Raw genomic sequence first — 24,391 nt, 5'->3', positions numbered from 1 at the left:
CACACTCCAGCAGACCTGCAGCAGAGGGGCCTGAGTATTAGAAGGAAAACCAACAAACAGAAAGGATTAGCATCAACATCAACCAAAAGGGCATCCACACAAAAACCCCATCCGAAGGTCACCAGCATCAAAGACCAAACGTAGATAAACCCACGAAGATGAGGAAAAACCAGGCAAAAAGGCTGAAAATTACAAAAACCAGAATGCCTCTTCTCCTCGAAAGGATTACAACTCCTTGCCAGCAAGGGAAAAACACTGGACCGAGAATGAGTTTCACAAATTGACAGAAGTAGGCTTCAGAAGGTAGGTAATAACAAACTCCTCCAAGCTAAAGGAGCATGTTCTAACCCGATGCAAGGAAGCTAAGAACCTTGAAAAAAGGTTAGACGAATTGCTAACTAGAATAACCAGTGTAGAGAAGAACATAAATGACCTGATGGAGCTGAAAAACACAGCACGAGAACTTTGTGAACCATACACAAGTATCAATAGCCAAATTGATCTAGTGGAAGAAAGGGTATCAGAGATTGAAGAGCAGCTTAATGAAATAAAGCATGAAGACAAGATTAGAGAGAAAAAGAATGAAAAGGAACGAACAAAGCCTTCAAGAAATATGGGACTATGTGAAAAGACCAAACCTGCATGTTGGATTGGTGTACCTGAAATTGATGGGGAGAATGGAACCAAGCTGGAAAACACTCTTCAGGATATTATCCAGGAGAACTTCCCCAGCCTAGCAGGACAGGCCATCATTCAAATTCAGGAAATACAGAGAACACCACAGAGATACTCCTCGAGAAGAGCAACCCCAAGACACATAGTCGTCAGATTCACCAAGGTTGAAATGAAGGAAAAAATGTTAACGGCAGCCAGAAAGGTCGGGTTACCCACAAGGGGAAGCCCATTGAACTAACAGCAGATCTCTCTGCAGAAGCCCTCCAAGCCAGAAAAGAGTAGGGGCCAATATTCAACATTCTTAAAGAAAAGAATTTTCAACCTAGAATTTTATATCCAGCCAAACTAAGCTTCATAAGTGAAGGATAAATAAAATCCTTTACAGACAAACAAATCCTGAGAGATTTTGTCACCACCAGGCCTGCCTTACTAGAGCTCCTGAAGGAAGCACTAAACATGGAAAGAAACAACTAGCATCAGCCACTGCAAAAACATACCAAATTGTAAAGATCATCGACACTATGAAGAAACTGCATCAACTAATGGGCCAAATAACCAGCTAGCATCATAATGACAGGATCAAATTCACACATAACAATATTAACCTTAAATGTAAGCAGGCTAAATGCCCCAATTAAAAGACACAGACTGTCACATTGGATAAAGAGTCAAGACCCATCAGTGTGCTGTATTCAGGAGACCCATCTCATGTGCAAGCACACACATAGGCTCAAAATGAAGGGATGGAGAAATATTTACCAAGCAAATGGAAGGAAAAAAAAAGGTTGCAATCCTAGTCTCTGATAAAACAGACTTTAAACCAACAAAGATCAAAAGAGACAAAGAAGGCCATTACATAATGGTAAAGGGATCAATGCAACAAGAAGAGCTAACTATCCTAAATATACATGCACCCAATATAGGAGCACCCAGATTCATAAAGCAAGTTCTTAGAGACCTAAGAAGAGACTTAGACTCCCACACAATAATAGTGGGAGACTTTAGCACCCCACAATATTAGACAGATCAACGAGACAGAAAATTAACAAGGATATTCAGGACTTCAACCCAGCTGTGGACCAAGCAGGCCTGGTAGACATCTGCAGAATGCTCTGCCCCAAATCAACAGAATATACATTCTTCTCAGTATCATATCACACTTACTCTAAATTTGGCCACATAATTGGAAGTAAAACACTCCTCAGCAAATGCAAAAGAACAGAAATCATAACAAACAGTCTCTCAGACCATGGTGCAATCAAATTAGAACTCAGAGTTAAGAAACTCACTCAAAACCACACAACTACATGGAAACTGAACAACCTGCTCCTGAATGACTACTGGGTAAATAACTAAATTAAGGCAGAAATAAATAAGTTCTTTGAAGCCGATGAGAACAAAGACACAACATACCAGAATCTCTGGGATACAGGTAAAGCAGTGTTTAGAGGGAACTTTATAGCACTAAATGCTCACAGGAGAAAGCGGGAAAGATCTAAAATCGACAGACACCCTAACATCACAATTTAAAGAACTAGAGAACCAAGAGCAAACAAGTTCAAAAGCTAGCAGAAGACAAGAAATAACTTAGATCAGAGCAGAACTGAAGGAGATAGAGACACAAAAAACCCATCAAAAAAAATCATTGAATGCAGGAGCTGGTTTTTTTTTTTTTTTTTTGAGACAGAGTCCCACTCTGTTGCCTAGGCTGGCGTGCAGTGGCATGATCTTGGCTCACTGCAAGCTTCGCCTCCTGGGTTCACGCCATTCTCCCGCCTTAGCCTTCCGAGTAGCTGGGACTATAGGCACCCGCCACCACGCCTGGCTAATTTTGGTTTTGTATTTTTAGTAGAGATGGGGTTTCACCATGTTAGCCAGGATGGTTTCGATCTCTTGACCTTGTGATCTGCCCGCTTCAGCCTCCCAAAGTGCTGGGATTACAGGTGTGAGCCACCATGCTCAGCCAGGAGCTGTTTTTTTGGAAAGATTAACAAAATAGATAGACTGCTAGCCAGACTAATAAAGAAGAAAAGAGAGAAGAATCAAATAGACACAATAAAAAAAATGATAAAGGGGATATCACCACTGGCCCCACAGAAATACAAACTACCATCACAGAGATTACTATAAACACCTCTGCATAAATAAACTACAAAACCTAGAGGAGATGGATAAATTCTTGGGCACATACACCCTCCCAAAACTAAACCAGGAAGAAGTTGAATCCCTGAATAGACTAATAACAAGTTCTGAAATTGAGGCAGTAATTAATAGCCTACCAACCAAAAAAAGCCCAGGACCAGAGAGATTCACAGCCGAATTCTACCAGAGGAGTGCAAAGAGGAGCTGGTACCATTCCTTTTGAAACTGTTCCAAAGAATAGAAAAAGAGGGACTCCTTCCTAACCCATTTATGAGGCCAGCATCATCCTGATACCAAAACCTGGCAGAGACACAACAAAAAAAGAAAATTTCAGGCCAATATCCCTGATGGACATTGATGCAAAAATCCTCAATAAAATACTGGCAAACCACATCTAGCAGCACATCAAAAAGCTTATCCAGCATGATCAAGTCAGTTTCATCCCTGGGATGCAAGGCTAGTTCAGCATATACAAATCAGTAAACGTAATCCATCACATAAGCAGAACCAATGACAAAAACCACATGATTATCTCAATAGATGCAGAAAAGACCTTTGATAAAATTCAACATCACATTATGCTAAAGACTCTCAATAAACTAGGTATTTATGGAACGTATCTCAAAATAATAATGTATTTATGACAAACCCACAGCCAATATCATACTGAATGGGCAAAAGCTGGAAGCATTCCCTCTGAAAAACCGGCACAAGACAAAGATGCCCTCTCTCACCACTGCTATTCAACATAGTATTGGAAGTTCTGGCCAGGGCAATCAGGCAGGATAAAGAAATAAAGGGTAAGCCAGGCGCTGTAGCTCATGCCTGTAATCCCAGCGCTTTGGGAGGCTGAAGCGGGTGGATCACCTGTGGTCAGGAGTTCGAAACCAGCCTGACCAACAAGGTGAAACTCCGTCTCTACTGAAAATACAAAAATTAGCCAGGTGTAGTGGTGTGTGACTGTAGTCCCAGCTACTCAGGAAGCGAAGACAGGAGAATTGCTTGAACCCAGGAGGCAGAGGTTGCAGTGAACTGAGGTTGTGCCACTGCACTCCAGCCAGGATGATGGAGTGAGACTCCATCTCAATAAATAAATAAATAAATAAATAAATAAATAAATAAATAAGTGGTATTCAAATAGGAAGAGAGGAAGTCAGATTGTCTCTGTTTGCAGATGACATGATTGCATATTTAGAAAACTCCATTGTCTCAGCCCAAAATCTCCTTAAGCTGATAAGCAACTTCAGAAAAGTCTCAGGATACAAAAATCAATGTGCAGAAATCACAAGCATTCCTGTATACCAATAATAGACAAACAGCCAAATCATGACCGAACTCCCATTCACAATTCCTACAAAAAGAATAAAATACCTAGGAATACAACTTACAAGGGATGTGAAGGACCTCTTCAAGGAGAACTACAAACCACTGCTCAAGGAAGTAAGAGAAGATACAAACAAATGGAAAAAGATTCCATGCTCATGGATAGGAAGAATCAGTATTGTGAAAATGGCCATACTGCCCAAAGTAATTAATAGATTCAGTGCTATCTTCATCAAGCTGCTATTGACTTTCTTCACAGAATTAGAAAAAAACCACTTTAAATTTCATATGGAACCAAAAAAGAGCCCTTATAGCCAAGACAATCCTAAGCAAAAAGAACAAAGCAAGAGGCATCACGCTACCTGACTTCAAACTATACTACAAGGCTACAGTAACCAAAACAGCATGGTACTGGTACCAAAACAGAGATATAGACCAATGGAACAGAACAGAGACCTCAGAAATCACACCACACATCTACAACCATCTGATCTTTGACAAACCTGACAAAAACAATCAATGAGGAAGGCGTTCCCTATTTAATAAATGGTGTTGGGAAAACTGGCTAGCCATATGCAGAAAACAGAAACTGGACCCCTTCCTTACACCTTATACAAAATTTAACTCAAGATGGATTAAAGACTTAACATAAGACCAGTCTCGAATGTAACCTTAAACCTCTTAAACGTAAGACCTAAAACCATAAAAACCCTAGAAGAAAACCTAGGCAATACCATTCAGGATACAGGCATGGGCAAAGCCTTCATGACTAAAACACCAAAAGCAATGGCAACAAAAGCCAAAATTGACAAATGGGATATAATTAAGAGCTTCTGCACAGCAAAATAAACTATCATCAGAGTGAACAGGCAGTCTACAGAATGGGAGAAAATTTTTGCAATCTATCCATCTGACAAAGGGCTAATATCCAGAATCTACAAAGAACTTAAGCCAATTTGCAAGAAAAAAACAACCCCATCAGAAAGTGAGCAAGGCATGTGAACAGACACTTCTCAAAAGAAGACATTTATGTGGCCAACAAACCTATGAAAAAAAGCTCATTATCACTGGTCATTAGAGAAATGCAAATCAAAACCACAATGAGATACCATCTCATGCCAGTTAGAATGGCGATCACTAAAAAGTCAGGAAACAACAGATGCTGGAGGGGCTGTGGAGGAATAGGAACGTTTTTACACTGTTGGTGGGAGCGTAAATTAGTTCAACCATTGTGGAAGACAGTGTGGTGATTCCTCAAGGATCTAGGACCAGAAATACCATTTGACCCAGCAATCCCATTACTGGGTATATACCCAAAGGATTATAAATCATTCTGCTATAAAGACATATGCACACGTATGTTTATTGAAGCACTATTCACAATAGCAACGACTTGGAACCAACCCAAATGTCCATCAATGATAGACTGGATAAAGAAAATGTGGCACATATACACCATGGAATAATATGCAGCCATAAAAAAGGATGAGTTCATGTCCTTTACAGGGACATGAATGAAGCTGGAAACCATCATTTTCAGCAGACTAACACAGGAACAGAAAACCAAACACCACATGTTCTCACTCATAAAGGGGAGTAGAACAATGAGCACACATGGACACAGGGAGGGGAACGTCACACACTGGGGCCTGTTGTGGGGTGAAGGGGTAGGGGAGGGATAGCATTAGGAGAAATACCTAATGTAGATGACTAGTTGATAGGGTCAGCAAACCACCATGGCACGTGTATACCTATGTAACAAACCTGCACGTTCTGCACGTGTATCCCAGAACTTTAATAATAATTTTAAAAAATAAGACATGTGGCTCACGCCTGTGATCCAGCACTCTGGGAGGCCAAGGTGGTGGATTACCTGAGGTCAGGAGTTCGAGACCAGCCTGGCCAACATGGTGAAACCCCGTCTCTACTAAAAATACTATATATAAAAATATATATAATTATTATAATATATAATTATATATTATAATTATATATATTTTTATATATAGTATTTTATATGAATGAATGAATATATATTATATAATTATATAATATATAATTATATATTTAATATATAAATATATATTTAATAATTATATAATATATAATATATTTAATAATTATATAATATATAATATATTTAATAATTATATAATATATAATTATATTTATAATTATTATATATATTATATATAATATATAATATATATAATAATATATAATTATAATTTTGTAGATATATAAATATAATTATATATAAATATAATTATATATAAATATATATAATTTATAATTATAAAATATAAATATAAAATATTATAATTATTATATATAAATATATAATTATAATTATATAAATATATATATAATTGGCTTTATTGAGATGTCTTGGTTTCCTTGAGGTGTAAACATGAAATAATCTTATAATTCATGCTACCAACTATACTCCACCAGTGACCTTTCTCACTCAGAGAGGCTCCCTTATTGATCTTTCAATCTAATTCCAGAATTTTTCAGTCACTTTTGCTTATTAAGAGAGTTTTGTACCTGTTTCAAATCCTCAGTCTTCTTTTCTACTCTGAGCTCTCCTCTTCCCCACAGTGCAAGTAAACCTGAAGTTCCAGGGGTGGGGAGATATGGAGACTACTCTCCCACTCTACTTCTCTCCTCCTGTGCTTCTCATCTGGGGTTGGGACAAGGACCAGGTGAAGAGAAGGAGGAAGGGAGGGATGGGGAGAGAGAAAGTAAGAGGGAGAGAGAAAGGGAGAGGAAGAAAGAGAGAGTGAGAGTAAAAGAACATTTTCTGATATACCTGATCCTGCAAAATGGGCTGTTCTTTTTTGTCAGTGGTCATAAGGTAATTAACCTCCTGTCAGTGATGTGAAGGCCCTATGCCTTTTCTGTTGGTCTTTGCAACTGGTCTAGCGTTTTGGAGAGTTGTGGGTATGTAATGAGCACAGATTAATCCGGGGTAGACAGGTGAAGATCCAACACCGGTCTGGCTGCTGAGGGACTTCATCTTGAGTGTCTCCCCTAGGTTTGTTCATTGTCTGGGAGATTTGGCTACATCTTCAAACTGACCTTCTGATGTTGTATTTTGCCACGTTTTTGTTGTGTATGTCTCTTTACCCCATACTGTAGCAGTATTTCACAAATCTTCAGCCTTTAATTTCATATGCCTGCTTACTTTTAAGATTAGGTTATGGGAAAAAATTTTTCATCTGCCTGCCATAGCCCAAAAGTGGGGTCTGCAGAAGGGCACAATTCATCTTCTCTACCCACTTTGTTTGTATCCTTGAGCATATAGTTCTTGCCCCTTCTTCACTGGCCATTCCACCACACCATCTTCTCCCAGAGTTTTTTTCCTGTTCTAGTAGCATTGGAGCAGTTCAGCACACCTGGTGACTGACCAGACCTCCAGCTAGGAAAGATGTCAGCTTCCTCTCCTTTCAGCCACTTAGAAAATTTATTAGGGACTCTCTTGGGCCCCCCTTCCTGAGATTCAGGGAATGGGAACTAGTTAATTACCCACCAGATGGAGATGAAGTAAGTGGATAATCCCTCTCTCCATGCTGCATTTCACCCCCAAACTTGGTTTTTGACTCATCCAAGTCTTTTGTATTTCATGCAAAGCAGACAAAAACACTTAAATTTCTTCCCAAACATTTTCCTTTTCTAGTCTAACCCCATCTCAATAAATATAAACACTATTCTTTCTGTTGCTCAGGCCAAAAACTTAGTACTCATTCTTTATTTTCCTTGTTTTCTTTACTGTAGTAAATATAATTTGGCAACAAGCATTTCACCTCTATCTAGTGAGCTGAAAAGCAGAAAAGATCATCTGCCAGGCTCTCTACATCTGACTTTCTGGAAGTGAATTAGATCTTGTCAGTTAGATACACTCATTTGGGATTTGGATGGAAAAAGTGAAAGTGACCAGCTTTCTGTCATTTTAGCTATTTCTGCTGTCAAGGAAGATCATGAACACATGACTTTTTTTTCCAACAGGACTTATCTGGTTACCAGTTTTATAGGTATTATGAGGCAATGAATGGTGGCCTCCTGATCCCACCCACTGAACTCTAGCGTCAGAGCCACCATGATGGGTTGTTGAACTCAGTATTTCCAATGGTGTTATCCTTTAGTCCTGATTGGGGCAGAAGTAGTAAATCCTGAAAAGTCAGTTCTTGTGTTTTAGTAGTCTGTCCTGGAAGTATGCTCCCCTAGGCTTTCCAGTGATTTTGTAATCACTTTATTCCCTGTGTTAAATTCCTTTTTGCTTAATATGTAGAAGGGTTCTGCACTGAACTTGAATAAACTATACCAGAACCTCAAGTATGAGATCTAGGATTGTTTATGACCCACTTGGGTTTTAGAGTAGTGAAGATCTAGTTATTGCTTGAAAATAGGACACTAGGAGTATCTGGTATGCAGTGTAAAAATCACTCAGTCAATTATGTTCTTAGACTTCCAGAATGAATAATTTATTTTACAGGGAAGTGTTTGGTGGACCATGAGGCTGCTTGAGTAGGTCAATATGATAAGAATTTGAAGTACAAGGGAGATGAGATGGGCTGAATTCTTTAAAAAGCACTGGAGAAATTAAAGACATGGTATAATTTGCAGTTTTAAATTCTCTGCTCAAGATGTGGTCAGAAAACTAAGAAACTTTTGTGATTTCCTAAAAGATCCTTTTATTTCTCATAGCTACAAATTTGATGTAGCCAAAAATGAGTTATAGAATCTGATTCAATAGGTCACCAAATTTCAACGTAATTTAATTCATGGCCTTTCTAGATCTGTTATGTGAAAGATAGTTTACTTATTGCAAAGCATGGGGATGGTGAAAACTGAAAATGGAGACACTTGGATGTAATTGACTCTGGGTACCCTGACCCTCAAACTCTGTTTAGCCTCACTTGCCAGAATCCTTGGCAGAGGTGTAGATAAATGTAAGTGGCAATATATTGTAATGGTGCTTGTGTAGGGAGGAAAGAACATAAGTTAGATGTGGTCAAATGTGTTGATATGGGTGCACTTACCAGAGATCCTGTTTCAAGATGCTAGTCAAGGAGCTGTGAGTGGTTCTGTTTACTTGTTTTATTGACCAAACCTGGCTTCTGTAATGGCCTGTCTCAATTAGATTGAAATGGTAGAAAATCCTTGATTGGATTTAAAGAAATTAGAGACTTGCTTGCAGATGTTTGTGCCGCATATGCTTGCACCATCCAGAAGTGGAAATTATAACCCCATTTAGGGGTGGACTTAAAGAACGGTAGGAAAGAAATTCTTCTCATGGGCATAACTTCAATAATTATATTGGTTTTTTAACTTTCCTTGGAAAGAGTGCTTGGTCAGAAGTATGAATTTACGTTGATGATGGTCAGTAGCAAACAGTTATGCTGCATAATCAAGGACTTAGAAACAAGTCTGAAGGATTGGGAACAAGGAAGACTGGGGAAGAGGTATGTAAGGAATCAGAGAATATACCTAAAAGCGAGCATATTTGTGTTCCATGTGATTGCTTAGTAACAGGTGCAACTGCAAAAGGAGGAACTTAATTATATGGTTGACCAGTTGACCTAGTCTGTACATGTCAACCGGCATATGCCACTATGTGCACAGTGAGCTATGAAATAGAATAATCATTTAATATATTGTCCAAATTGGAGAACATTTGAGAGTTAAAGCAATTAATAATCTGAGAAAGCAAGCATAAACCAGAACTATCTTCATCAAACTGGGATACATGGCTAATGTAGCTATAAATGAAGAAGTCATGATGGCAGTGGTGGGAATTATGGAAGGAATTACTATCGGAGACTACCCCTCACCAACACTGCTGGGTGCTCAAGCTGCCAACAGCAGAAATTAACATAATGCTTCTGATACAGCTGTCATTTAGAGGGAATTGAATATTACATTGGCCCTCTTTCAGTATGGAAGCCAGCAGTGTTGTGTCTGCACCAAATGAATTTTTGTTTTCCCACAGCAAGTTTCTGCCAATACTGTCATTCATTGACTTACTGAATGACTTACTCATTATCACAGTTTACACACAACATTGCATATGCTAAGGAACTCACCTTATAAGGGAAATAAGACAGTTGACTGACACCGGTAATAGTAAAGGTCCTACTATGAATATTGACCTTAAACAAAGTGAATTGGCTTATATTGAAGATTAATTTGCTCTATCTGTGTATGTTCGTCTGTTCTCATGCTGCTAATAAAGACATGCCTGAGACCAGGTAATTTACAAAGGAAAGAGGTTTAATTGACTTACAGTTCCACATGGCTGGGGAGGCCTCACAATCATGGTGGAAAGTAAATGAGAAGCAAAGTCACATCTTACATGGTGGCAAGCAAGAGAGCATGTGCAGGGGAACTCCCCTTTATAAAACCATCAGATCTCATGAGACTTATTCACTATCATGAGAACAGCACAGGAAAAACCCACCCCGATGATTCAATTACCTCCCACCAGGTCCCTCCTATGACACACAGGGGTTATTACAATTCAAGGTGAGATCTGGGTGGGGACAACAAACCATATCACTGTTGGAAGGTGATAGGAGTTCGGGATGCAGTTCTAGAGTGTACATGGTATATGTTCTCTGTCCACTCCAGGCATATGGTTTCTCTCATAGGTAGAGTACATGGATCTGGGAATTAAAGAGTAAAAATAGAAGTGACACGTCTCACCAATTAACCATGTAATCTGCTAACAACAATTTTGCTTCTCAACTTTTGGCTTTTCTAGATGAAATCTAGTAGAGATTATCCTAACTAGATTAAGTAATCTCAGTGTCCAGGGGAGAAATACTTCTATATGAGGGACATATTAATGATTTCATTAAATGGGAAGTTCTTGATCTGCTCATTCTATGCTTTTACCTCTCTGTCTTTATAACTTTTCACTTTACTTACTCTATTCCAGCCACACTGGCTACCTCCTCTTCTTCCTCCCTCCTCCTCTTCCTCTTCTTCCTTTTTCCTCTTCCTCCTTTTCATCTTCTTCCTTCTTCCTCTTCCTCCTCTTCATCTTCTTCCTTCTTCCTCGTCTCCTTCTCCTTCTTTTCCTTCCTCCCCACCCTTCCTTCTTCTCAAATAACAAACACACTATATCCGAGGGTGTTTGCACTGGTTGGACCCTCTTCCTGGAATGTGCTACCTCTAAATATCTGCGGTGCTAATGCTTTGCTTCCTTGATGTATTTTCTCAAATATTACCTTTATAAAGAGGCTCACATCGAACATCCTATTTGAAATTAACCCACCTTTGACTTTTTTGGCACTTCTTGTCACTTCTTTCTGTTTTGTAGCATCTATCATCTACCTTACTATATAATTTATCAATATGATGTTTGTTATTTATTGTCTGTCTCCCCCATGGAGGCTGGGATCTTTGTTTTGTCCACTGTTGTCACCCAAGCACTGAGAAAGGTCACTAACGTGTATTAGCCCTTGGTAAATGTTTGTTAAATGAGTAAATCAATAATTGAGATTGATGCTTGAATTATTGTTAATTCTAAGAATTCTGAGTTTATCCTGGAAAACTTCTGAAAATTCAATTTTAGGCAAATGGGCCCTGAGATTTAGATTAATCCTAGAAATACATTGAATCTAAATGAAAGAGTTTCTGCTCCTGATGAAGTCAAGGAATCTTAAAATTGTAAGAGGTTTTAAGTTCTACTCTGTCAACCTACATTTCCTTTCTTGAAGTGCAAAAGGTTTAATGAGGATCTTATCAATTTTCTATTGTCCAGGGATTTTGCATTAGGAAATTTATGCTCCCAGAAATTTACCAAGCAGGCTTGAGCTTAATTCCATTAAGTATACAAAACTGCATTATCTCTTTTTTTATTTTTTATTATTTTTTATTTTACTTTAAGTTTGGGGATACATGTGCAGAACGTGCAGGTTTGTTACCTTTGTATACATGTGTCATGGTGGTTTGCTGCACCTATCAACCTGTCATCTAGGTTTTTTTTTTTTGTCATCTAGGTTCTAGGTTTTAAGCCCTGCATGCATTAGGTGTTTGTCCTAATGCTCTCCCTCCTCTTGCCCCCCAACCCCCGACAGGCCCCAGTGTGTGATATTTCCCTCCCTGTGTCCATGTTCAACTCCCATTTATGAGTGAGAACATGCGGTGTTTGGTTTTCTGTTCCTGTGTTAATTTGCTGAGAATGATGGCTTCCAGCTTTATCTATGTCCCTGCAAAGGACACGAACTCATTTTTTTAATGGCTGCATAGTATTCCATGGTGTATATGTGCCACATTTTCTTTATCCAGTCTATCATTGATGGGCATTTGGGTTGGTTCCAAGTCTTTGCTATTGTGAATAGTGCCGCAATAAACATATGTGTGCTTGTGGCTTTATGGTAGAATGATTTATAATCCTTTGGGTATATACCTAGTAATGGGATTGCTGGGTCAAAGGGTATTTCTGGTCCTAGATCTTTGAGGAATCGCCACACTGTCTTCCACAATGGTTGAACTAATTTACACTCCCACCAACAGTGTAAAAGCGTTCCTGTTTCTCCACATCCTCTCCAGCATCTGTTGTTTCCTGACTTTTTAATGATTGGCATTCTAACTGGCATGAGTTGGTATCTCATTGTGGTTTTGATTTGCATTTCTCTAATAACAAGTGATGATGAGCTTTTTTTCATAGGTTTGTTGGCCACATAAATGTCTTCTTTTGAGAAGTGTGTGTTCATATCCTTCACCCACTTTTTGATGGGGTTGTTTTTTTTTTTTTAATTGGCTTAAGTTCCTTGTAGATTCTGGATATTAGCCCTTTGTCAGATGGATAGATTGCAAAAATGTTCTCCCATTCTGTAGGTTGCTTGTTCACTCTGATGATAGTCTATTTTGCTGTGCAGAAGCTCTTTAGTTTAATTATATCCCATTTGTCAATTTTGGCTTTTGTTGCCATTGCTTTTGGTGTTTTAGCCATGAATTCTTTGCCCATGCCTGTATCCTGAATGGTATTGCCTAGGTTTTCTTTTTCTAGGGTTTTTATGGTTTTAAGTTTTACAATTAAGTCTTTAACCAATCTTGAGTTAATTTTTGTGTAAGGTGTAAGGAAGGGGTCCAGTTTCTGTTTTCTGCATATGGCTAGCCAGTTTTCTCAGCACCATTTGTTAAATAGGGATTTTTTCCCCAATTTCTTGTTTTTATCAGGTTTGTCAAAGATCAGATGGTTGTAGAGGTGTGGTGTTATTTCTGAGGTCTCTGTTCTGTTCCATTGGTCTATATATCTGTTTTGGTACCAGTACCATGCTGTTTTGGTTACTGTAGCCTTGTAGTATAGTTTGAAGTCAGGTAGCATGATGCCTCCTGCTTTGTTCTTTTTGCTTAGGATTGTTTTGGCTATAAGGGCTCTTTTCTGGTTTCATGTGAAATTTAAAGTAGTTTCTTCTAATTCTGCAAAGAAAGTCAGTGGTAGCTTGAGGAGAATAACATTGAATCTATAAATTACTTTGGGCAGTATGGCCAGTTTCATGATATTGATTCTTCCTATCCATGAGCATGGATTTTTTTTCCATTTGTTTGTGTTCTCTCTTATTTCCTTGAGCAGTGACAAAACTGTATTTTCTATGAAACTTCCTAGTAGCAGAAATGAGAAAGCTCTCTATATACTCAAAGTTTCAGGCCCCTGATATCACATTCATTTGGTTTAGAAATGTAAACCTAGTAGATCATCACTAGAGCTGATGAGATTGGTGGGTGGTTGTGAAGTAAAAGAAGACACTTAAAAATTGTCAGTCAGTGTTCTTTTAACCAAAAAAATGACAATTAATAATTCAATTCTTCCCCTACAGGAGACAGAAAGTAATTAAAGTGTCAAAGAAGTCATACTAAGATTCAAATTTCTAGTAGCTTCCTGTTACAACATCTTATTGCTATGTTCTGAGGACATAGCTATGAAGTACCAGCCTTCTGTGACATGGAGGCTTGTACATTCCTTGAGTTTCCCTGTATGAGCCCAGGTGCAGTTTAACCTGCATTTGCTGAAGCACTCAACATGGAATGGTGACTCTGTACCAGGATTTGATGGCGATTCTTAGAGGAATTTAAAGTCAGTGTTATTTTACTATGATAAATACCTTTCTTGAAGGATGGAAGATTATAAAATGTTCATTTTAACTCCATAAAACATGGAGTGATGTAAATGGTTCATTTTCCCCTTTCCCCAGAGTCAATCCTTCCCCACCTGCACTCTTTCTAACAGACAATTTTGGGGTGAGGAGAAGGAAAGGGGGAGTAAAAGGGTCGCTTCAAGTATCTGTGTGTTTTAGACACCATATTAGTCACTTCAAATACATTATCTAATTTAGTCCTCATACCGATTTTGAGAGAGGGCTTTTATCCCCATTTTCAAGATAATAAAAAAGGGACTCAGATTAAGCAAATGATCTAAGGTCGCACAGGTAGTGGGGAATAGAGTGTGGACAGACACCAAGTCTGTTCAACTTGGGCTGCTTTCTTTATCTGATACAGTCTTTATTATGTTTGTCTTCTCACTGGGAGAGAGTAAAGGTAGTTGAGTTGCCAGTCATAAGATGATTACTTTTATTTTAAAATCTTACATCCATATACAAAGATACATAGATTATTGCCTGTGTTCATTTAAAAGTAACATATTTGGTTCAGAGTTATTAAGCTAATCTGGTTAAATAGGTTTGACCCTGGAAATTCAATAATAAAAAAAGTTTACCTGAATGCTCTTTCCATGGTTTGTTGTTGTTTGTTTGTTATTTTGGCAATTATACTATTTAGCAAATGGAATATACTTGTTTAAATAACTGAGTTTTTAGCTTTCAAATCTTAGATTAAGAATGGAAACATTGCAATAATTTTTTTGGTTGAGAATAACAAATACTGTTCATGTGTGAAAGGAGTTTTTTACATTTATTAGCCACACTTCAGCTTTTTTCCCTAAACAAATACAGGCATACTTTTCCAGAAGGTGGCACTCTAAGAACATTATTTTGATATTTGGATTTGGGCGGACATGATGGCCTGAGTCTGTTATGCTGTGTGTGTTTGTGTGTGTGTGTGTGTGTGTGTGTGTGTGAATGTCTATTTGAAACATAAAACAAGAGGCATAATAAAATTCCTTTTAAAAATTATGCACCTTTAAAGATAAGTTGATCTAATTATATTATATGATTTATATATTCATGTTTTATTGAGGAAACAAGTAATAATTATTTTCTTTGATTAAATTGCCGTTTCCAAATTGCATTGTTGTAATCCAAAAAAAGCAAAAATTGTATCTTTCCTTTTCAGACACATTCAAAGTATGTTCACAAAAACATACTTTAGAGACTCCTGCAATTGAATAAAATTCCTATAGGAAAAAATTTACTGGTAACATTTTTGGTTATCTCTCAGTCATGGCTAAATACCAAACATATCTAATTAGTTAATCTTGAAATTTAGTATTTAGTTTTTAACAATGTTCTCTTGATTTAATTTCATATAAATTTTCTAAAATGCCCTGTTACATTAATAAATGTCTGGTGTATTTTCATGAGGTGTGCTACTTGGCGATTGAAATCTCTGTTGTGTTAGCACCTTTTTTGTTTTTTCAACACCTTCAAGCTTATTAAGTAAAGAACTTTCCTTACATTGTCAATGATGTCAGTGGTGAACACTGACTTTGGAATTATAAGACCAAGAATAGACCCAGATGACATCAACCATGTGTTAAAGAAAAAAAAGTAAAAAGAATTCTATTTCAACTATATCTAGGCTGTATTTTTATATGTATTTCTAAAGATTTTCATAAACTTGGTGGTTACTGTATAGATATTTTGAGAAATCAATAAACTCTTTACTTTTTTAAAAAATGAGTTCTTTAAGATCAGCTTTTGGTTATAATTCTTATTTTGAATACACAGGATAAAAGAAAGCTCTTTTAAAAATATTTGATTGTGTTTGAATCACTTTAAAGCAAATAGCTCACAGTGACACTTTCAAGTGAGAATGTTCACCATGCCTTAAAGGTGGAACAGTCTGTCTCTAGAGAGTGCAGGAAGAGCACACCTTGAACTTGAGTCCTTCAGCAAGAAGTGTTATAAAGTAGTTTCAAGGGTCATTGTTTACAATGTAAGATCTTAGAAAACTTTCTTCCTCATTTCCTCAACCCTTACTTTTTTCTCTGTAGTTATAAAACAGGGATTCTGTTATGTTATTATTATTCATAACAATAAAACTCAAAATAATAATTATAATGATGACTTATTGTTTAGAATTCTTTTCCTCAAAGAATAAAATACAAAAGAAAATATCTCATACCAGTTTGTTTCCACTGTCCTTCTTGTGAGTTCAGGCAGTGTTCTCTCTCTCTCATTTTCTGTTTCTTACACTTCTCAACTTAGAATGAGAATCGTTATGAACAGGGCTGAGGATTAAATCAATGTGACTTTTACAGAATCAGAGAGGCCAAGTAGACCTAGAATATGCAAGACTACTTTTAAAAAACAAATACTCCCCTTAAAATTTACATAACCTTTGTTTGATTACAAACATATAATCTCAAATATAATATGAATATAAATAGAGTTAGTATCTAATATTTTTGAATTGAGTGTTTTTTATTTTTATTTTTAGGATAAACATGTTCTGACAGTTGTAACCATTGACAGAATGCTGGAAAGGCTGAAAAAATCTAATGAACTTTTGGAGCTCATTCTTAAAGGACTTAATGAATATTTGGAAAAGAAACGCCTCTTTTTCCCCAGATTCTTTTTTTTGTCCAATGATGAACTTCTTGAGATACTATCTGAGACTAAAGATCCCACTAGGTAAGTAATTTACATGTAGAATACATGACTAAATTTATCTGCTTAAACTTAATTTTTAGAACAAAGTAGAACATAAATATATATAATCATGTTTATAGAATAATTTTTCTACAAGAATGTTCCAAGTATTATATAATCAACTTTGGATAATTATTAAAAATGTAACTAGTATCACTGAATGAACCGTGGAATCGTTTTCTTTTTTTGTTTGTTTGTTTGTTTTTGAGATGGAGTTTCACTCTTGTTTCCCAGGCTGGAGTGCAATGGCGTGACCTTGGCTCACTGCAACCTCCGCCTCCCAGGTTCAAGTGATTCTTCTGCCTCAGCTTCCTGAGTAGCTGGGATTACAGGCGTGCGCCACCATGCCCAGCTAATTTTGGTATTTTTAGTAGGGACAGGGTTTCACCATGTTGGCTAGGCTGGTCTTGAACTCCTGATCTCAAGTGATCCACCCGCCTCAGCTTCCCAGAGTGCTGGGATTACAGGTGTGAGCCACCGTGCCTGGCCAGATTTCTTAACTTATCACATCTTACAGATTTTTCAGAACACAGCTCTTTCACAGCACATTCAGAATAAAAGCCACTGCCCTCATGATGGTTTGCAATGCCCCACACAGATTATCCTTCCCCTGTTATCCTTCCTATTCTCCTACTAGTCTTCTTGCTCACTCTGCATGCAGTCCACCAGCCTTTTTGCAATTCCCTGGTAAAAGGGGCAGCCTCCTTTCTCAGTGTACTGCTCTCTTGCCTGGGATGCTCCTTACCCAAATGTTCATCATACTTCTTCCTTTACCTCCTGTAAGTCTTTGCGGAAATCTGGTTAAATATCTGTCATTCAGGGAGGCCCTCCCTGACCACCATATTTAAAGAGGCAGCTCCCTCCATGCTCAACTTGCCCTCTTTCCTGGACTTATTTTCCTTGCCTCATTTTCCTTCTGCATAGTTGTTATCATCTGGCATACTCTATAATTTACTTATTTGTTAATGGCATGTCTTCCTCTAGCAGACTATAAGCTCCACCATGGTAGAGATTTTTTTACTGTTTTTTTCCCACTGCTGATTCCCCAATCTTTAGAAGAGCATCTGATATAAAGTAAACAGTGAATAGATAGTTGTTAAACAAATTTGTTAATTTTGTAACTTGTGCCTTCAAAGTAGGGGATGTGTAATCTAAACAAAAGGTAAATTTAGGCTCAGATTTCTATCTGAGTTTTTATACTTTGCTTCTTTTTGCCCATTTGAAAGATGAATGCAACGGTTTATTGGTAGTGTGCCAAAAATGAGGAGTTGTGTCAGTCCCATCTGTATTACATTGAATAGACTAATAGTTGGATACTGTCAACGCAGTTGATTTAGTAAACTGTAAAGTACCTAAGTTACTAAACATAGTCCACAATTTTCAAGCAGTCTCTGAAGATCCCAGTTGAAATGGCTACTTTTGTGCATTTGAAGATTCTTCAGATTCATGTATTTATCTGTTAGGCAAGATTGGTTTTCTCCTTATGTTACCTTTAGCATCTTTTAATTCATTGTATTGAAGACAAAGCCTCGTGGTTGTCTCTGTAGCTCTTACTATAATTGTAATTTTACAGATGTTTTGTGATTATTCAGTTAATACTGACATCTCAATGGACTATATAATGCATGTAGGCAGAGCTTGCGTTTTTTGTTTGTTTGTTTGTTTTGGGGGTTTCTGGTTTTTGCACAGTATTTCATTCCCAGCAGCACCTAGCATAGGTCTAACACTACACATTTATGAATTTTAAACGAAGAACTCTGGAGTGTAAGGAATTGTTTTAACTTGGTTAATTATCTTAAAAATGTTTTTCCTGACAGGGTGCAACCTCACTTGAAGAAATGTTTTGAAGGAATCGCAAAGGTAGAATTTACGGAAACTTTAGACATTACTCACATGAAGAGCAGCGAAGGAGAGGTTGTAGAACTCATAGAGATTATTTCAACAGCCAAAGCCAGAGGTCAAGTGGAGAAGTGGTTGGTTGAATTAGAGAGAGTTATGATTAACTCCATCCACAAGGTAGCCGATTATACTTATGATTTTTAGAAAAGGATGCTAGAATATGAATGTTACTAGAAACATACTATTGATAAATGTACTGTTATTTAAACAGAAATGGAGGCATGGAATTACCAATTCAAATGTGATAGATAACTTGAAGGCAAAGAGATGTTCTATGATAGTAATTTTGTAGTGACTCACTGGAAAAGTGGGACAAAATACCATCCATATTACAAAACACTTGGGTTTGAATAATGCATCTGCTCATTTCTTGTGGCCACATGCTAGTGCTTTCATCATTAATTAGATACACTTTGTTCTATGCGGTCTCTCTTTAGTCTTGCCTTGGAAGCACCTCTCTACATGATCACATCAATCTCCTTGACACGTATGAATCTTTTTGTTCGGTGTATATATGAAATGCATACAAAATGTTAGAAAACAATGTATGCTTCCTACAATTAATAACAACTTCATATTTTCCACATTTCATAAAACATACTGTGAGCTCAATCATTTGTGATTACTTTTGTTGGTAGAGAATTTCAAGGCACACCAATAAATAAAGATTGAGCACTCAGTTTTTTTTACTGTAGTGTGAGCTTAGCATTCAAGTTTTTAGTCAAGAATAAAAATCATGATGGAGCAAAGGAACGGAAGGGAGTATAACTAATTAATTAATTTTAAATTTTTATTTTTATTATACTTTAAGTTTTAGGGTACATGTGCACAACGTGCAGGTTTGTTACATTTGTATACATGTGCCATGTTGGTGTGCTGCACCCATTAACTTGTCATTTAACATTAGGTATATCTCCTAATGCTATCCCTCCCCCCATCCCCCATCCCACAACAGGCCCCGGTGTGTGATGTTCCTCTTCCTGTGTCCATGTGTTCTCATTGTTCAATTCCCACCTATGAGTGAGAACATGCGGTGTTTGGTTTTTTGTGTTTGTGTTAGTTTGCTGAGAATGATGGTTTCCAGCTTCATCCATGTCCCTACAAAGGACACGAACTCATCCTTTTTTATGGATGCATAGTATTCCATGGTGTATATGTGCCACATTTTCTTAATCCAGTCTATCATTGATGGACATTTGGGTTGGCTCCAAGTCTTTGCTATTGTGAATAGTGCCGCAATAAACATACATGTGCATATGTCTTTATAGCAGCATGATTTATAATCCTTTAGGTATATACCCAGTAATGGGATGGCTGGGTCAAATGGTATTTCTAGTTCTAGATCCCTGAGGAATCGCCACACTGACTTTCACAATGGTTGAACTAGTTTACAGTCCCGCCAACAGTGTAAGTGTTCCTATTTCTCCACATCCTCTCCAGCACCTGTTGTTTCCTGACTTTTTAATGATCGCCATTCTAACTGGTGTGAGATGGTATCTCATTGTGGTTTTGATTTGCATTTCTCTGATGGCCAGTGATGATGAGCATTTTTTCATGTGTCTTTTGAAGAAGATGAATCTCTGAATAGACCAATAACAGGCTCTGAAATTGAGGCAATAATTAATAGCTTACCAACCAAAAAAAGTCCAGGACCAGATGGATTCACAGCTGAATTCTACCAGAGGTACAAGGAGGAGCTGGTACCATTCCTTCTGAAACTATTCCAATCAATAGAAAAAGAGGGAATCCTCCCTAACTCATTTTATGAGGCCAGCATCATCCTGATACCAAAGCCTGACAGAGACACAACAAAAAAAGAGAATTTTAGACCAATATCCCTGATGAACATCGATGCAAAAATCCTCAATAAAATACTGGCAAACCGAATCCAGCAGCACATCAAAAAGTTTATCCACCATGATCAAGTGGGCTTCATCCCTGGGATGCAAGGCTGGTTCAACACACACAAATCAATAAATGTAATCCAGCATATAAACAGAACCAACAACAAAAACCACATGATTATCTCAATAGATGCAGAAAAGGCCTTTGACAAAATTCAACAACCCTTCATGCTAAAAACTCTCAATAAAGTAGGTATTGATGGGATGTATATCAAAATAATAAGAGCTCTCTATGACAAACCCACAGCCAATATCATACTGAATGGGCAAAAACTGGAAGCATTCCCTTTGAAAACTGGCACAAGACAGGGATGCCATCTCTCACCACTCCTATTCAACATATTGTTGGAAGTTCTGGCCAGGGCAATCAGGCAGAAGGACATAAAGGATATTCAAGTAGGAAAAGAGGAAGTCAAATTGTCTCTGCTGCAGATGACATGATTGTATATCTAGAAAACCCCACCGTCTCAGCCCAAAATCTCCTTAAGCTGATAAGCAACTTCAGCAAAGTCTCAGGATACAAAATCAATGTGCAAAAATCACAAGCATTCTTATACACCAACAACAGACAAACAGAGAGCCAAATCATGAGTGAATTCCCATTCGCAATTGCTTCAAAGAGAATACAATACCTAGGAATCCAACTTACAAGGGATGTGAAGGACCTCTTCAAGGAGAACTACAAACCACTGCTCAAGGAAATAAAAGAGGATACAAACAAATGGAAGAACATTCCATGCTCATGGGTAGGAAGAATCAATATCATGAAAATGGCCATACTGCCCAAGGTAATTTATAGATTCAATGCTGTCCCCATCAAGCTACCAATGACTTTCTTCACAGAATTGGAAAAAACTACTTTAAAGTTCATATGGAACCAAAAAAGAGCCCACATCGCCAAGTCAATCCTAAGCCAAAAGAACAAAGCTGGAGGCATCAAGCTACCTGACTTCAAACTATGCTACAAGGCTACAGTAACCAAAACAGCATGGCACTAGTACCAAAACAGAGATATAGACCAATGGAACAGAACAGAGCCCTCAGAAATAATGCCACATATTTACAACTATCTGATCTTTGACAAACCTGAGAAAAGCAATGGGGAAAGGATTCCCTATGTAATAAATGGTGCTGGGACAACTGGCTAGCCATATGTAGAAAGCTGAAACTGGATCCCTTCCTTACACCTTATACAAAAATTAATTCAAGATGGATTAAAGACTTACTTGTTAGACCTAAAACCATAAAAACCCTAGAGGAAAACCTAGGCAATACCATTCAGGACATAGGCATGGGCAAGGACTTCATGTCTAAAACACCAAAAGCAATGGCAACAAAAGCCAAAATTGACAAATGGGATCTAATTAAACTAAAGAGCTTCTGCACAGCAAAAGAAACTACCATCAGAGTGAACAGGCAACCTACAGAATGGGAGAAAATTTTCGCAACCTACTCATCTGACAAAGGGTTAATATCCAGAATCTACAATGAGCTCAAACAAATTTACAAGAAAAAAACAACCCCATCAACAAGTGGGGAAGAATATGAACAGACACTTCTCAAAAGAAGACATTTATGCAGCTAAATTTTTATTTTTTTAAATATCAACTTTTAGATTCAGGGGTACATGTGCAGGTTTGTTACATAGATATATCGTGTGATTCTGAGGTTTGGGGAGTGATTGATCCCATCACCCAGGTACTGAGCATAGTACCCAATAGTTAGTATATCAACCTTGACCCCTCTCTTCCTCCTCCTTGTAGTAGTTCCCAGTGTCTATTGTTGCCATTCCCATCTGTGACCATGAGTACCTAAGGTTTAGTTTCCACTTACTTGTAAGTGGGAACATGTGGTATTTGATTTTCTGTTCCTGTGTTAATTCGCTTAGGATGATGGTCTCCAGCTACATCCATGTTGCTGCAAAGAACATAATTTCATTATTTTTGTGGCTGCATAGTATTATATGGTGTATATTTATCACATTTTCTTAATCCAGGCCACCATTGATGGCACCTAGGTTGATTCCATGTCTTTGCTGTTGTGAATACTGCTCCAGTGAACATATATGTGTCTTTTTGGTAGAACAATTTATTTTCTTTTGGATATATACTCAGTAATGGGGTTGCTGGGTTGAATGGTAGTTCTGTTTTAAGTTCTTTGAGAGATCTCCAAACTGCTTTCTACAGCGGCTGAACTAACTTACAATCCCACCAATAGTGTATAAGCATTCCCTTTTCTCTGCAGCCTTATCAGCATTTTTTGTTTTTTTGTCTTTTTAGTAATAGCCATTCTGAGTGGGGTGAGATGATATCTCATTTTGGTACTGATTTATATTTTCTGATGATTAGTGATGTGGAGCATTTTTCATATGTTTTTTGGCCACTAGTATGTCTTCTTTGGAGAAGTATCTATTCATGTCTGCTGCTCATTTTCTTTTCTTTTTTTGAGACGGTGTCTCACTCTGTCACCAGGCTGGAGTGCAGTGGTGCAATCTCATCTCACTGCAACCCCCATCTCCTAGATTCAAGCAGTTCTTCTGTCTCAGCTCCTGAGTGGCTGGTACTACAGGCGTGCACCACCACACCCAGCTAATTTTTGCATTTTTAGTAGAGACGGGGTTTCACCGTGTTGGCCAGGATGGTCTCAATCTCTTGACCTCGTGATCCACCTGCCTTGACCTCCCAAAGTGCTGGGATTACAGGCTTGAACCACCGCACCTGGCCTGCTGCTCATTTTTTAATTGGGTTGTTTGTTTTTTGCTTGTTCAATTGTTTAAGTTCCTTATAGAATCTGGATATTAGACCTTGGTCAGATACATAGTTTGTGAATGTTTTCTCACAGTCTATAGGTTGTCTGTTTACTCTGTTGATAGTTTCTTTTGCTGTGCCAAAGCTCTTTAGTGTAATTAGTTTCCACTTGTCAATTTTTGTTTTTGTTGCAATTGCTTTTGAGAACTTAGTCATAAATATTTTCCCAAGACCAATGTCTAGAATGGTGTGTCCTAGGTTTTCTTCTAGGATTCTTATAGTTTGAAGTCTTACCTTTAAATATTAATCCATCTTGAGTTAATTTTTGTATATGATGAAAGTTGGGGGTAAAGTTTCATTCTTCTTCATATGGCTAGCCAGCTATTTAAGCACCATTTATTGAATAGGGAGTCCTTTCTCCATTGCTTATTTTTGTTGACTTTGTCAAAGAGCAGATGGGTATAGGTGTGCACCTTTATTTCTGGGCTCCCTATTTTGTTCCATTATTCTGTGTGCCTGTTTTTGTACACATACCATGCTGTGTTGGATATGATAGCCTTATAATATACTTTGAAGTTGGCTAATGTAATGCTTCTGGCTTTGTTCTTTTTGCTTAGAATTTCTTTGGCTATTCAGGCTCTTGTGGTTCCATGTGAATTTTAGAATTTTTTTTCCAGTTCTGTGAAAAATGATGTTGGTAGCTTGATAGGAATAGTGTTGAATTTGTAGGTTGCTTTGGGCAGTATGACCATTTTAATGATACTGATTTTTCTAATCCATGAGCATGGAATATTTTTCTGTTTGTTTGTGTCATCTGTGATTTCTTTCAGTAGTGTTTTGTAGTTCTCCTTGTAGAGATCTT

The 24,391-nt window shown here is 37.6% G+C and overlaps 1 protein-coding gene across 1 annotated transcript in view; it reads left to right on the top strand.

Moving 5' to 3' along the window:
* DNAH7 (dynein axonemal heavy chain 7) overlaps positions 1–24,391 on the top strand; it is a 336,155-nt gene that overhangs the window by 117,855 nt on the left and 193,909 nt on the right. Inside the window, exons 20-21 of the mRNA XM_008950635.4 lie at positions 16,768–16,961; positions 18,797–18,995. Coding sequence (XP_008948883.3) covers positions 16,768–16,961; positions 18,797–18,995 — 393 coding nt within the window. The remainder of the gene's footprint in view (positions 1–16,767; positions 16,962–18,796; positions 18,996–24,391) is intronic.

The sequence above is a fragment of the Pan paniscus genome, chromosome 13 (genome assembly GCF_029289425.2).
Source record: "Pan paniscus chromosome 13, NHGRI_mPanPan1-v2.0_pri, whole genome shotgun sequence".
Lineage (NCBI taxonomy): Eukaryota > Metazoa > Chordata > Mammalia > Primates > Hominidae > Pan > Pan paniscus.
Note: the sequence above shows the minus strand (reverse complement) of the source record. Positions and strands in the feature narration are given on the sequence as shown.